The sequence below is a fragment of the Orbicella franksi genome, chromosome 6, assembly GCF_964199315.1.
Source record: "Orbicella franksi chromosome 6, jaOrbFran1.1, whole genome shotgun sequence".
NCBI lineage: Eukaryota > Metazoa > Cnidaria > Anthozoa > Scleractinia > Merulinidae > Orbicella > Orbicella franksi.
In genome coordinates this window covers 14,051,656-14,068,304 of record NC_138150.1, presented here as the reverse complement: position 1 = coordinate 14,068,304, position 16,649 = coordinate 14,051,656, and the positions used below count along the sequence as shown (strand labels likewise).

At 39.5% G+C, this 16,649-nt stretch overlaps 2 protein-coding genes across 2 annotated transcripts in view; both read right to left on the bottom strand.

The window, feature by feature from the left end:
- Positions 1 to 3: 3 nt before the first annotated feature.
- LOC145490461 (fibrinogen-like protein 1) lies at positions 4 to 8,687 on the bottom strand. Its single transcript, XM_081469577.1, has 5 exons — positions 8,556 to 8,687; positions 7,673 to 7,726; positions 2,666 to 2,902; positions 1,944 to 2,086; positions 4 to 641 (listed from the first exon to the last, which is right to left on the bottom strand). The coding sequence occupies exons 1-5, from the start codon at positions 8,685 to 8,687 to the stop codon at positions 14 to 16; spliced, it is 1,194 nt and encodes a 397-aa protein (XP_081325703.1). The 3' UTR covers positions 4 to 13.
- Positions 8,688 to 12,523: 3,836 nt separating this feature from the next.
- Positions 12,524 to 16,649, bottom strand: part of LOC145489633 (uncharacterized) — a 19,914-nt gene continuing 15,788 nt past the window's right edge. Inside the window, exon 15 of the mRNA XM_081468646.1 lies at positions 12,524 to 16,649. This exon is cut by the window's right edge and continues 208 nt beyond it. Within this exon, the coding sequence (XP_081324772.1) occupies positions 16,465 to 16,649 (185 nt within the window). The 3' untranslated portion in view covers positions 12,524 to 16,464.

Here is a 16,649-nt window from a genome sequence, read left to right as displayed (position 1 = left end):
CATGCACGTTTCATCACCGGATTTTCATTTCTGAGGAGATGATTGACGAGGAATAAAGCCATCCATCCCACTGAGGAATGTAAGCCTGATTCAAATTTGCCCGACCACAGTTATTTAACCACCAGCCTGATGGTCCGTTCACGACAGCACAGTTTCCCAGGTCATTTCTATCATTGTCTCGGTCAACAGTTGTAAACTGCATGCCGTCCTCCACAAACGCCTTGTCGCTGTCACCATGAAGCGCATTACCGATGTTTCCCCCTGCATACGCCCCGACGTTAAGACGGTAATTGTCTTCCGGACCTGATATAGAGAAGTTGTTATAAACAGCATAACCCTTATAGCCGTCTCGATCTACGAGTTCTATTCGCAGTTGCACCGGAGTTTTTGTGAGCCGTGACAGATATTGATTCCCAAGCCAGAATGTGTTTATTGAATGACCGAAGCCTTCCTCGTATTCCCTCCAATACTTTGAAAAAAGTGTCGTGAACGGACTGGTACGTTTCTGAAATACAAGCCACCCTCCACCATCAGTTGTTTGGTCACAGTACACTGAGAATCCATTATCTTTATCATCGGGGGCCACATGGTTGCCTCCGGATCTAGTTTGGCCGAAATCAATTAATTCTTTGCAGTTGCAGCTGTGGAGTTCAAAACAAAACTTATATCAAAATATTAAATAAGCTTTTCAAGACATAAATGAAAACATCTAGTATGTGCAGGTAGTATATGTGATATAACGTTTTATTCCTTACACTGGCCGTATTTATTTACCGGGAAGACGAATATGTGATGCGTCTCAAGGCTAGACATGTTTTGTCTAACATCAATTTCGTCTGTGCTAGGGTGGATCGGGTGAGTGACGTCAAATCCCTCAGGGGGCTGACTTCAACGGAAGCGATGACATCAAAATTTACAAATAGAAAATGATGTCATACATTTAGTAGGGTAGAATTTTCCAACCCACGATGACGTCAGCTCCCTGGCGGATTGTGACGTCGCCCACCCGACTTACCCTGGCGCAGAGTCCCTGGACAGGTTTTTCACTATTAATGTCTTGGTAAATACGAGAAGCTTCAAGTATTGACAAAAAAGCTATCGATCGTGAGAGACTGTTGGTCGCCTGCCTACAGCTTTTAGTAGAGGGAATTCTCAGTTCAGATGAGTTCGTCTGTTTCATACGTCTCACATTTGCTTTGACGCATTTTACGTGTTAAACGTATAGTGTGTCGGTTTTAGGCGGCATAATTTAGACTCAAAAACCGGAAAGTACCTGTGCCATTGAATGCGTCTCATGTTCCTAAAAGTATAATACGTCTAAAATGCATTAGTCGCCTGAGATGAATTATCCATCTGACTACGTAAATACGGCCATCATTGATTCTGAAACACGCGACATTTGCTAGTGACTCGGGCAAGAAAAAAGAGTGTATTTTGAATTTCATTTTTCTCATACACTGTACCTAATTAATAATACAGCCGATGGTTAGCTTATGTGTTCTGAATTAAAAGAAGTACATCTCCATCAGTTTAAAATCTTCAGCATAGCTATTATATTGCACCTACGACGCTGGTCTGGCTGAATCCCTCGACAAACCGAAATCCGGTTTACCAACATAGGGTAGCTTATTTAATAACGTCCGTCGGTACAGTGAGCTAGCAGACGTTTGGGTTGTTCACTGGAATTTATAATAAAATATATTCTCGCCGTGGCCTTAAAGGTGGAAAAAACTCTCCAGGTGGAAAGCAGTAATCTCGTCTACCAGAAAATGTCATCTAGCGTTAAGAAAAAACTAAAGAAGCCAATCGCTGCCACTGAAATTTTAGCAGACAAGTCTGTCTTATGTCCACATATGCAATGACTGTTTATTTCACTGAATGATCCCTCGCCAGCAATTAATGATCGATGAGGACGCGTCTTAGTTACGTATTTTAGACAATACCCATCAGGCCTCGTACCTTTGGCTCGTTCACATTGTTTACCGCGATATAACTGAGTACACTGGCAATAAAACATGTCACCATGGCATGTGCCCACGCATCTTCCGTTGTTATAGCACTTGTACCTTTCACATCCAACACTTGTCTGTAGACATAGACAGAAGATGCATTTCAGTCTAAGATACATTAGTTTGGAGTGTCTGTTACCGGCAAACCCTATCAGACCTTTTAAATTTGTTTTTATGGAACGCTTCATAAAATCAAAAAGTGTTTTTGGCCCTTTATAACCATTGCATGCAGACGGTCTGCTTTGTTAGCCCTGCTGGGCCACACCTTTCACCATTAAGAGTCGTGCGCCAATTACTACATAACAACGATTCGTTACCACAATAAATGAACATTGAAATAAAATTAAAACTAAAATTAATGGAAATTAAAATTAAAGGACTCAAGGATGTTCAGCTTCTCATTCTGTTAGCGAGGTTAGCATGATTCTGAGAAGCTCAAGTATGAAGCTTAGCTAAAATTAAGATAACCTTGTTATGTAAAAGTGGTTTCAATTTGTAGAAACAGTTTTTGGCATACAATAGAAAGCCAGACATGATAAGAATCAGATTTTTACCACACAAATGTTTCATGAAGTCTATTTTGAGTTATTGAAATCAGTGATGATGATATTTCTTGTGGACATTTTAGTATATAAAGAACAGACTTAAACAAACACCTTTCGTTCACGTAACGATCCATAGAACTGGAAGCCATCTTTCTCTTTGAAGGCCTGTGGCTTGCTTTCTTTGGTTTGTGAGTTGAGTTCACAAGTGCGTCTGTTAGTGTGATTGACTTTATGCTCGTAGTTGTATGACATACATCTCTCATAACTCACACATCGTCTTCCACATTCTATGTCATCTTGTACTAAGTATCTGAATGTAATAACAGTTACGAGAAAGTCATTTTGATTCTACTACCTCTTAGATATAACTGATATACATGGAGATAATTGAGGAACCATAAGACTTGATACAGGGATAAAAATTTATAATTCGTTTTTAGTATTATACACAAACAAATCATCAACAAATGGTTAATTGGACAATGCATGAAAAAAAAATCGACTTCAACAATTTGACTCTAACTCTGGTGTTCATCGACTTTAACGTTTCCATGGTAATCTCGTTGGAGTGACTGTGTTTTTTATCAAAACTTTATTAAATTAAGTACATTTCTTTATCAATATAAGCATAGTTAATAGAGGGAAATGAAGTTCGACAAACATCAAACGAACCACTGATTAGTCCCTCAGTCAGTAGTAAACAACAAATAAGTTCTGTGCCCAGTCATTCCCCTCTACAACTATGATATAAAAAGCAATAATTTCCAAAACTAAACCCTCATTTTCATATATATATACTTACGTGTCTAGTTTGTATCCCACCAAAGCTCTATCTGGGAATTTAACAAAATTAACATGTGACAAGCATTCTCCTGCCCAGAGACGTCGTTCCTTTTGATAAGGAGCGACCATGGAAACTAGACTTTCGGTTGAATAACCATGCCTAGTTAAAAATGTAGTTTAATCGCTGAGCCCCTTGATGTTTTAATTTCGGGTATCTTTTGTTCTTAAAACCAATCAAAATCGATCCTGCAATGCCATGTTTGTACGAAAGTCACTCGTTTCGTCGGACTAAGGTTGTAAGGAGCTTGGACTCGAGGAGCGAATTGGTCGAGACGTTTTATGGTTAATTCAAACGGATGATTTGAATTCTATTTTTTTAAAATAAAGAATTAACGTGTTCACATTTATAGTCAGTTACAATGAGTATGTCATAGGCTAAGGATTTTTTCCTATCTCTCCATCAAGGTTTGTTTTCACTAGCGCATAAGCAGAAATATAAGCTGACACACGCAGACGCAGTAAGATGTTTCTAATTTGCGCGCCTTTTGTTAGGACAATTTCCTATGTGTATGTTGCTTATGCTTGGAGTTAGCTGTGTAGGCCAGTTTCTTTTTTCATCGTTATAATATCTATCTTTTCACGTGGCAAAAAAAGATAGCCAAATCGGAATATTCAGAGTAAAATTTGCAGTAATCCCGTTGAAGCTTTCATAAGCATACGGGCACCTTCGGACTTGGAAGAGGGAGGACGGTGAAGTCCTTCTTGCCCGGAAAAAAATCACACAATGCCTGAATGCGTGAGCTATCCATTGTTGAAATCGGAGTAAACACTCACTCAAATTGCAGTAAAAACAAATACCTTCAAAATTCCCAAGCCTAATTAAAAAAAGAATAGCTGTACGGACATGTTTTCCGAATCATGAGCGTTTTTCCCAATGTATTTCACTGATTTCTGAAACTGTGGTATAACTTACCTCACCATCTTCATGAATTCTCCTTTGCTTGCGTATTACAGATATACTTCTTAGGTCCCCAAAGATGTTTCAAACTGTTTAAATCAAGCAAGGCAAATACTGTTATTACATGTAATTATGGAACAATAAATTCAACCAATGAGAGCAGATGAAATTAACTCAAGGACCCAGATTGACATAAGCAGGAAGCGACAGTTTCTACTTTTACGATAGCACAGAGATAAGCTGACAAATAGACAAACAAAAGGCATAACATTTTAATTTACCATCCAGTGTAAGAAAAATTTAAAACAGGGGGAAAATATATAGTTTTATAGTTTTAACGGTTTGTAGTAGTAGTAATTGCCAAAAGTAATTTCGAAAAAGGAAAAAAGGACATCATCAGAACATTTGGTTCACACTGGATCGTTTTGATTGAGGTGTGGTTCTCGCTCTTATGTCCAAAACAGTTCTCTTATTTTAAATCGTGGACAGAAAACTATCAGGGAACTTAGATTATTTTTGTTGAATCAGTTGCTACTTGGAAAGTACATAACAATGTTTCATTCGATCGATTTTAACTAAAAGTTTAAGTTTGAGCATCTCAGATGAGTGCTTTCCGTTTGCCTCTCGATGCGTGAAGCATCTTGTTTGAAAGAGCAATGATTTATTCTGCGAGGAAAAATTTGTGGTTCACGTTTGTGTCCTCTATGAAAGCCAGAATTTGATCATTCACGTTATTAATAAGTTAACAACTAACGTACTGTCCGTTTGCGATCCTGTCGTTGCCTTTGTTGACGAGGTTTGTTCTAACTAAAACTCTCGCGATTTATTCACCATTACAGACGAAATAGCATAAGCTCAATACGGTGTATACCATTACCCATTGTCCTACATCTTTGAAAAGAAAATGTTGACTTACACTTTGTGTCAGTTGCCTTTTTCAACTTGCATCAATCAACAATATGTTTGCCTGTTTTTCTCCTTTACATGTCCTTCAGTGAAAACTTAGCTAAACAGATTAAACATCTACACTTTTTAGGCCCGGATCTTCTTTGTTGAATTAAAGCAGAGACTTGATGTTATTGTTCTCGCAGAAGCTTTGTCGGCAGCGGACGTACTTGTTAAAAGGTGTCAATGCTGCAAAATTACTGCTCAACAATGGACGCAGATGCACCAGTTTTATGTAATTCCTACATCAGAGAGGCGATTTTCTGTTTACTGCTGTGGACTACCAGCGCGTTTGTGTTTGAGGCGGGTTTTATTGCATTTCATGTTAAAGTTAGCACAAAACAAAGTAGTCTACAAAAATATGGCCTTTTTATACCAACTGATCGTCATTTTGAACAAATCGAAAGGGGCGAAGAAATTTTAATTTCGAAACTGTGACGAGATTTATGATATATTTCGATCTGTTCGCTTTTCAGTTCTCTTCAATTGACCCTTTAAAAGTCACTTAATAAAAATTTTTTTTTTGCTCATCAAAATTTAAACTGTATCCTATGGATCAGACAGGAACGAAAATAATTTGACTTGTTTTTAATTAGCTCAACAGCTAAACTGTCGACCTCTAATTTGAAAAGTTGAATAAATTAAAGTTGAAATTTAAGGTATAGTTAAGTTGGCATCTTCACATTATATACTGCAACACTGGCTGACAAACTGATATAACAATATAGCAAACGAAATGCGTTGATAAAAATTATGAAAAACCAGGAACAGCAATGTGAATTTTACGAGTGGTGTATTTTCCAGTAAACACTCGTATCTATATTTAACAAATACAGCTGAACCTCAGGTTGCTACCACCTTTACTCAACGACCAGTTTTTCAAAATACCAAACGCTTTGCAAGTCAAATTACTATATTTGGAACCTGTTGTAAGCGACCACCTCTCGTAAGTAGCTGGAAGCGACCGCGACCACTTGCCAACCCGATACCCTCAGGAGGGGGGGGGGCGGGTATGGCTAAAAGTGAAGTGAAGCGACCACTTGACAGATAATAGAGCGGATAGATAACAAGTTGTTGTCAAATTTAAAGCAAGCAATCTACTAATCCTTATTGTTTTACCCTCTAACTCAAATACGTTTTCCGATTGGAAGAGAACGTGTCACTCCCTTGGCAAAACTCACTAACCCCTTAGGAAAACAACAACCTGAACTTTCGACTCGCACGTGATCAGGTCGTGCTCTTTGAAACCGCGGCAAATTTGGGAGCCAGCCGGCGTCAAGCAAGCGATTTCTTCGCAGTTTTTTTCTTTTTTGAGTTGGGAGGTATAACAAAACACTTAATGACTGGTCCGGCGGGAAACAGTGAGTTTTGTTTCCCCTCGACTTCAATATATATTCTTCTCGGCTTCGCCTGGGGGAACATTGAGGGTCTCGGGGAAACAAAACTCACTGTTTCCCTTGGGGCCAGTCATTAATTGCTTATTAGTTCATGTTCAGTTCCACCTAACTTGTAGACAACATTTAAGATTCAATTTGTAACCTTATTAGGTAGTTATCAGAAGCGAACCATGATACTCTGAATAAATACTTTGGAAAGCTTAAATATTTTTTGTCTCCTAAAAGTTATTACATGAGTTGAAATGGGCATTGACGCATGGGGTAATTCTCTGCAATTACCATTTGCTAATGAGGCAAAAGTTTGACCTAGTATAGTCTAAGCTCTCGTAAGCGACCATCCAAGCTTGAAATTTTGGTGGTCGCTTAAGGGTGGTAGACTCAGTCTGACTACGTTGCCGTACGTGTCCTCAGTAAAAGATCATCAATGACGCCAAAATGTGATCAGAACAAAAACGTGCCACACGAGTGTGTCACTGATGTTCTTACCACATTTTGACGTCATCTGTGATTTATCACTGAACTGACGCACGGCGACATGGAATCTATTTGTTTTATACATATATAAAAAACAAAACAAAATTAATTGTTCATGATTGTTTATGAAGTCATATCCATGTGTCTGATCTGCAATAGATCAAAAGTAAGAGCAAATCAAAATTCGAAAATACCTCGACGTATTAATATGGTAGAATATGTTTATAATGATGTGTCATTCAGCTAGATAGGGCGATGATCTTACTGATAGATTACCTCAGTGTTTGGAAACAAAATCGAATTACAGCAGTACGAGTGTATTTTGGGTGTTTTACATAAGCACGTGATATTATGAGCAGTTAGCTTACAATGGCCAGATGCACCAGCAGGGAATCATGGTAGTTATATTTACCATTTAATTTGATGAATACAACTAGCAGGCGGATCTCACAGGGGAGCTGGCTATTGTCCGTCTCAACTGTGGCCGAAGCAGAAACATTCTCTCCGGGCCCCTGGGCGGGGGGGATTCCCATATAAAAAGAACGGGGGTGCTCGTCGCACCTTGCATACCGCGGCTGCGCCCGCAGTACGAGCGGCAGTCAAAACCGAGCTGACCTACGGAAAACACACGATAATAGTCTTTTTCTTCGCAGCTAACAATGCTAAAGCTGACAATGCTACAGTTACTTAGGCCTCTTCTAACAGTTAACTTGGGTTTAATTTGACGAGGTACAGCACATATTTTTCAGAATAACACAACTAATATCTTACCTGGCGACACTCCACGAACCACGAGCGAGTTGCCGGTGACCCACTTTTGGAGCCAAATTAGAAGCTTGGAGACACAAAATGTTTCATATTTTCCACTTTTTGCAATCTGGTGGTATATCCCATTCCGTGAATATTTTAAACCATCTCCAGCGGGAAAAGTTGCCCGATTTCAATGCCTTTCCTGTTAACATACATTGACGTCAGGACAGAAATGTTTTTCCCGCCTGCTGAATCCTGATTGGTCAATTCAAATTTCAGTCACGCCAGCCGTATGCAAGGTACCTTTTAGGGTTAAAAAAGCGGTTTTGGTAGCTCTTAGGGCGGCAGCTTTTGCGCTACCTTTTAGGGTATTGAGCAGGAAAACATGTGACAGCAGATATTTTGAAAATCAACTAATAGTTAATTTTTGACAGAATTGGTAACTCTTAGGGGTGAAAAAATTTTCAAGCTCAACGGTTCTTTACAAATTTCCCACGAGCACCCCGTCCTTTTATATGGGAGTTCCCCCGGGGCCACACGCACGCTCACAGCGGTTCATCGTTAGGTTTTTAAAAAGTCTGATTTCTCATCATTTTGCCACTCGGTGACTTTCCTGCACTTGGAATAGACTTAACCGTTGTCGCCAATGTTTACTCGGGCTTCCGTAGGAAAACCCAAATCACAAAATGCAAACCGTTTTGTCTTGGTAGCCAAAATGAGGGTCATTGTCCCAGGAGTTCCTAGCGTAGATCGTGGAAACTGAGGATGAGAATGCGACGGCTTGCTTTATTGTGAGCCCGCTCTTCGTGAACAATGTAATATACATAATGCTGTTTTTGTGAAGAAAGTTTTGGAAAGAATCACGCCTTATACGTTCATCTCACAAAGATGTCGATCGTTTTCGGAACGGGGCGATCCTGCTTGAATAGCTAGCTCCAAATAAAAAACGTTATGCTCGTTCTCACGAGATTAACCAATGAGCCATGTACGACTTTAAAATACGAAAACACTGACAAAAAACTAATATGACAACTGACTCAAAAATAAACTATGATGCCGAGACGAACACCTTAGATGTTGAAAAAATCAAGAATCGTCGTAAGCAGAACTTCGAAGATGTGGCAAACAACATGCAATTGGACAAGGAGGATACTCAACGAAGCAATATTAAATACAGTCAAACCTCCACTAATCACCACCTCCCTACAAAGGCCGGCGGACGGTCCATACATTCACTCTTATTCGCTCTCTACAACGGTAGTGGCCACTAATGCACATCCCAAACAACCAGAATAACCTCTCCACAACGACCAGTTAATCAACGACTGACGCATGGTGTTTACCAAACCCCATGTTTTATTGTAAAAGGTCACGAAACTTGATTCGTACCACACATTTTTGGTCTCTTTTTTTTGTTTGGTTTCTGTTTTGATGTACAGTAAAACCTCTCTACAAGTGCCAACTTCGGTAAAGAAAAATTGGCCGTTATAAAGAGGTGGATCTTATGGGGAGGTAAGGGTGTAATCTGAAACCTGTTTTTTCGGTGGGGTACAACATTTTTATATTTAAAAAATGCTTACTGTAGCACAGGAATACCTATTTAACTGAATTCAAGCACTGAAACGAAATGTATTCCTTGCCCTGTTTCTACGCACTGTTGACAGGCGCTGTTGCGCTTCGTCGGCGAAGAGCTGGAAACAAGGAGCGCGGTGCTTGATGGTTAGGTAGCTTGCATAGGAAGCATTAGTAGCAAGCGTTCTTGTACAAACACTCAGCATTCCGGCCGCGTGAAAACTGGGTCAAGAGCAAAAAATATCGACAAAGCTACCTCCGACTCCGTCTTTTTTTTGGCTCTCGCTCCTAGTTTCGCGCGAGCAGACCTTACTCGTTCGCACTTTAATACGGAAACGCTTGCTATACAGTCAATGGTTAGGTTGCGTTCTCATTTTCGAGTACTATATATAGACCCACGACACCATGGGCATCCATTCTGATGGGCCGGCCTCACTCCAGTCAAGGAGGAACTCTTAGGGACGAGGCAGTTATTAGTTGAGTCCATTTTAAACTTGTCCGCAGTGTTCCGTAGCGCGGGTTTGTTTTACATGTATTCAGGAAGACCTTTGATTCAGACCTTCTTGTAACCCGAAGGATGATATCATTGCTTCTAAGTCGTTTTCGCGCTATTAACCATCAGTCGAGTCTTCTTGATGCTTATTCCTTAACATTTTAAACTCTTTAAAGGTGTTTTGGGGTTCTAAGTGCATAATTTCGTCGTCTTGGATGCTGCGATAAAAAAAAATTACTTTCTACTACCCCCTAGAATTGCATTGGACCAAAACACAATAGATACCATAGAAATCGCTGGGGAGTGGAAAAGAGGCAATTTGTTAGTATTTACAAAGAATCACTTGCCTCAACTACTCTGCAAGGGAGTTATGCACCCTCAGCTACTCTTATACGAAGTTAACGGAGTTAACAATGGAAAGTTTAACAATTTCTTTCACGGTCTTTTAGTACATCTCATATTGTGTCCAGTTGACGAAAATATTGACATCTGAAGGCCACGTTTTCGATCGATCAGAACTACCATTTTGCTTACTTGCAGTACCTTTCCCAATATTCTAACCTCAACAGTCCTCCGTCCTATGGACTTCGCACTGAAAAGGAAACAAGGAGAGCACAGTAAAACCACGGTGTTTTAGGAAGGAATACTGCAACTAAGGAAATTTAAAAAGAGTGCGAATGTGACGTAAGAAAAAGGAAAAAGGAAAACGCTGTACAAACCCTTGTCTGTGGCGACGCATACATAATATAATATAATGCAAACTCACATAACAAAAATTTACTGAGTAAAACAAAACAAGATGGGGTGATTCATGTAAACTTAGCGGGAGTCGAGGGAACAGCACTGCACGGAAACACAGCCGACTTTATGAGGGGAAACATGCAATATTTGACAAACAGTTTCTCATTTAAACAAAGTTCCGGTCTTTCTTCTCCCCTCTCTCGACTCTCTGCTACAAAAGAAAATTAAAACCCGGTAGTCAGAGTAAAGCTGAGCCATTTGTGAAGTTTAGACATCTGCGGTCCTGGCACATTCAAATGAATCCCAGAACTGTTGGCGGCGGCATCTCATAGCAGCGGCGCGCCATCCGACTCAGAACAATATTGAGTCGAGCATAAAAGGAAGCCTGTACACTCAGCAGTTCTTAGCGTATGATTCCAACCAAAAACGTGGTATTGTTAAGTATCGTTACGATCGGGGCGAAGCGTCTTGTAACGAAATCTAAATCTCGAATGCGAAAAATCTTTTAACTTTAGGGGCCTCGCCGTTACTGTGTTTGTGAGGTAGTTCTCCCTTGATGGTATTTTAAAATAATTATTTAGGACCATACGTCTCTTAATGGCTAAGTACAATGTCAACCAGTGTCAGAGTTAACGCTTTTTATAACACAAATGGATCTCAATTAGGATTTCATTTGTTTGTGAATAAATATAGTATGTAGTCAATTTCGCCAAGACCTTTCTATTACTGAATAATCAGTGTGCGTCTTGTGGAAATAAAAAATATCATGTTTTGCATCATGTTTCGTTGTTAAATTTACTTCAATACTGATGCATATTTAAACGGCTCAAACCAGGAAACAGTGACAATTCAGAACAAAACAATACAATTCAAAGGACTAGCAAATCACCCTTGTTAGGCAAATCTAAGAAACATCTGCTCCTGTTTTACCGCAAAACGGACTCAGTAGTTCTAGTTACAGTAGTTCATAGACAAAGGTACGTACAGTTATTGTCAGCCACTTTTCAGCTAATTTTGCATCTATACTAACTCTCCCGGATTATCGGGTAGTCTCTTTGGAGGTCGAGTTACCAAATCTCCCGGATACCAAAGACACCAAAGCCATGATGTTTAGCACATAGTATTTTCACACTTATTTTGGCCGAGTTGGGAAATTTTACGGGATATTATATATGACATGTTTACCTGGTTGAATCGGCTAAACTCAATTATGTATTATGTTTTTAGGGTCGAGAAGAGGCAAAATTAGCAAGCTCCCAGATTTCGATTCCTTTCACTGCCTTTGTGAGTGTAAATCAGTTTTGCCGTTGAAAGAAAGGAAGAATTTCATTCGGTTCAGTTAAAATTAAAAACATTTAGTTTTATTGTATTTACAAATTTTCAACAAGCAAAATTGTATTCTTTTCAAAATCTCAGCCTCGAGTTTATTCTTAAAATATTGCTAAAATTTTGCAAATTTCAGGCTCGATATTCTTATAAAATGTATTCTTATAAAAAGGAAAGAGTGTACGTAATCGATGAGGAGGATTGATATCTGTTCGTCGCTTAAATCTATCTTTTCGTCTATCTGTTGGTCGCTTAAATCAATAAAGAAACCTTTCTCAAATGAACCTCATTACAGACTCATATGGAAACGAAAGTCGGTTCCATAAATTTGGAGTCCACATGATCAAAGGTTACGTCGAATGATCTCCCAAAACCCGCCCTGCCGAGAGACCTGACACCTAGCTTGACCCCTTAGTGATGTTAACTCAAAGCATTTAGTCAGTTAACTAGACCGTGGTTCGGATGGCAAACTGAGGACATTTTCAAAACAGAAAAACTTTCAGGGACACCGATTTGATGGTAAATACAAATATGTATTTACCAGCAAACGTAATATCCAGACATAGTGGAAGACACTAATGTCACATCGGCAAACCGAACCTAGTGGAAACAGGCTGGGTAATAAGCCCTTTGCACGATCCGGTCACATGGTACAAAATCACATATGCTGGTGAGCAAGTTGCGCAGTGGGACTTCCAAAACAAAGGCAGGTCCGGGTGGACTGGTACAAGCTGCATTGTTTTGGAATTCCCACTGTGCAACTTGAACACCAGCATGTGTGATTTTTTACTATGTGACCGGATCGTCAGCATTATTTACATTCTCGTCCCTAGAGACCACGTTCCTTTTGTTCAGTACCAAGACCAAGACCAAGAGTATTTGTTTCGTATTCTTAGCCAATCAGATTTGCCAGATTTGACGGTGTCTCTGCGCATGCTTAGAAAATCGGGTCCGGCCAAAGGTTGCGATTCTTGGTGCTGACCAAAAGGAGCACGGCCTCTGGGGATAAGAATGCATTATTTATTATTTCCTCTCCCCTTCCGATGACTTTTGTTGAACATTAGCAAACCCCTTCAATCAAATGTTCGCGCAGGAGTCTCAAGCTTCTTTGGAGCTGTTAAACCATTTTAATCATGTTTAATGTATGACACTCGTGTAACACAGCGTAAATATAAGAATGGTATGGGAATGCAACGATCGTATATAACAGTTCGCGAAAACAAAAACGACTTATCTCGACTTTTCTGTATGAACGTTCGCTTCCTGCTGAAAAATTCAAGCTGAGAGAACTCACCCATTTTTCAGAAAAGGTCAAACTCGCCTATACAGCGAGCCAATCAGAAACTAGAAATTAATTATTTGTTCTATTATGCAATTCGTCTGAAGGAATATAATGCAAATCAGTTCTCATCCAATGAAGACTGTAACTGACGATGATATAAGTTATGCCTGAAAGTGTAATATACTGAAGAGCGTCGTCTTCTGGGGAATATCAAGTCAAAGATGTTTTTACTGGCACCATGCCTCATTATTCTTAAGCTGATGAACATTGTGGAATGTGCGACATGTCAAGTAAAGGGCATTGTGAACTATTCAAGTTTGTCGTCGACCAAGATGTTGTCCATGACAGCACACTGGAGGGTCAAGTAATTAAAAGAATCACTGTGAAGAGCGCCGCTCAGTATCACATGGAGTGTTGAGACGAGTGTCTGTGTGTCTCTGTAAACTATCTACAAAATACATAGGAAGGCAATTGTGAGCTGAATGGTTTCAATAAAAAAATAAAGCCCAATGCATTGAAACACAGACAAGGATCCCAGTACTATGATCTGATTAGGAGCTACACTGTAGAGGTGAGAATAAACCTAGAGAATACAGAACGATAACACCTCCCGTGTTCAGGCATTAGCAACTGTTTTCTGTTTCACTGCTTATCTTTAATTTTTGAAAACCAAGCTCGAGATAGACAAAAAGCTTTGAATTGTAGTGATGTTTAATGTCCATTTCAGCTTATTTAACACGTCTCCACAAAAAGGTAACGACAAAATAAGCTAGAATATAACTCAGATATAACTCAAGAAACCATATACATGTAGCTATACCTATATGTCTTAGTCTTTACCATCTAGAAATGGAAAAGTGCATGAAGGGGAGGACCTTTTAGATATAAGAATTGTGTTTGTTGAGAAGGGTCTGGGGCTATAGGCTCTCACGATGTTTTCGGTTCAAGTTCTTGCACCTATCCTAAGTCCTTCCTATGTTATAATTTTCATGGTTGATCCTATATTCTATTATCCAATGAATAAAAAATCTCTAAGCGCTGAGACAATTTGCGCAGTGTCAACTGAAGCTTTGGTAAAAAAAAAACAACAACAACAACAACAACAAATGCTTTTCAATAAAAGTGTCAGGCAAAATTGAACAAAAACATCGATCATCAATGTTTAGGAGTTAGGAGAATTCTGTCCGGGTCTGGAAAATTCAGATTGGAGGATTCTATGAATTCCGTTCCCTGGTGTAATTAGAAAAGCAGTGATTTCTTTGTTAAGGGTGAGAAACATTACACCCCAAGAAAACAAATTAAAACTCAAAACTGTCTTCCGTGTTTCCCCTGAAGTTTGGCATGAACCCAACTGATTTAAGTAGACCCTTATAATTAAGATAAGCAACCTTTACCTGTTTCAGGGTGGAAGACTTAACTTACCAGAAAAAGACATTTGTATTTACAGGTGCCGCAAACCAGCTACATGCTTCCACGGTGGAGTGTGTCGGGAAATTTGTGATCCGAACACTGCAAGATTTAACTGCACTTGTCCTCAAGATTACACTGGTCAGTGGTGCGAGAAACCCTTCTATCCTCGAAACTGCAAAGACATCAGGAAAAATAGCGTTTTGATATCGGGAAAATACAGGGTTTATGACGCTCAAGATCAGCCATTTCTAGTGTACTGCGACTTTGAATCCGAACCTGAGTTTGCGCGGGCCCTTATTCAATCTTTCTCACTAGAAAACAAAGACCAGTTTAAAATAGTACTTAGTGTTGATTATCCGGTTGATGAAATTTCATTGGAAGTAGACTGGGCTTCACACCGTTTGTCTTTGTCTCACATGCAGCATCTCGCCTTAAACTCACCTGCAACTTCCATTCTGACGGCTTCAGTTACACAGACTACACACGCGCAGATTTGAAAAATCACGGCCTCTTTAACTCATGGTGGAGACTTTGTAAGAGATACGATTATCTTAACACCCGGGGGATTGAATGTCACGATCACAATGCAGCAACAAACAATCGAGATGGATCCTGTTGGCTCATAAGTAGTTATAAAAGCTTTACTGATTATGGTTGCGACTTCGATGGCAGACCAGGTATGGGAGACATTGAATATAATTTTGAAAATTATAAGAAGCTGAACCCTGAACATCGCTGCTCATCAAGGCCCAATTCAACAGCTGAGCACTGGTTTGGAATCAAGAGGGATGACGTGTAGATCGTCAAAAAAAAATTCTTCTCCCGCATACTGTTCTGAGTTATTCTTGTGGGTTACATCGCAATGGAGGAGATATGGTATGAACTACTTTATATTCAATTCTTAAGATTGTAAGAGGATCTGCAAAGAAATTTGAACAGATACCAACATCTGTGGTCCCTTGTTATAAAATAACAACCAATCACCAGGGACTGCAAACAAAATATAGAAAGAGACAATGACAAACGTCATTCTAAAAGAACTGTCATTTTAATATTTGCAACTTTATATTTGTAATAAATCTCTTTCTCTTTCTTTTTAGTTAACGCAGTTTCTCTCTTAGAAAATATACAATTATATCGCAACATAGCGTAACATTATGTACCTGCCTGCTTTAACACATTCAAGATCTAACGCTGGTAAAACCGGCAATCAATTTCGTGCAACTTTCAAGTTTATATCGTGCATCTCAACAAGCGGAGAAGCTCAAAGGTCCCTATTAATCGAAGTTTACGACTGCAGTGATAACTCAAATCTAACTGCATGTGATTTCTCGATTGAGCATGGACTGCTTAACCGCTTACAGGCCAGCCATGTGATAAAGGCCGGTCAAACGTACTTTCAATCTTTTTTACAAGAAAAGGATATCTGATGAAGACATAAGACCGATTCCACAAGTGTACGGGAGTAGCGAATTTCAGAATTTCTGCAACGAGTCTCGTATCTAAGATCTTCAGTCTTCAATACGATTGCAAGTCGATTTCACAACTACGGTAACCTGACGGTAATTAAATGTAAAGTTTCAAATAGCGCTACTGGTCTTATCGAGCCTATCAATGTGCCGTAAAGATATTTCTATTTTCAGGTCATACGGACGTTTCGGACAAAATCCAAAATTCATTTGGGCCTTTTTCTTATCCACAGTCTTCAAACCCTCCTAGAGGACTTGTCTCACTGCTCGCTCCACTGAAAAACAGAAGCCTACAATACAGTTCAGCAGTTTAAGCAGGTGCTTCTTCTGTAGAATCGATTGCAGTAACCCATTCTTGTCCACAATCTTCCAGTTTCTTTCGACGAGCGCCCTTTCGTATCTTCTTTTCAATAGGCGATGACGGGGGCTCGTTAGCCAAATCTGTTCCGTTTTCTTCTGGTGAGTTTAAATCGAGACTTTCAAAGTCTTTCTCCA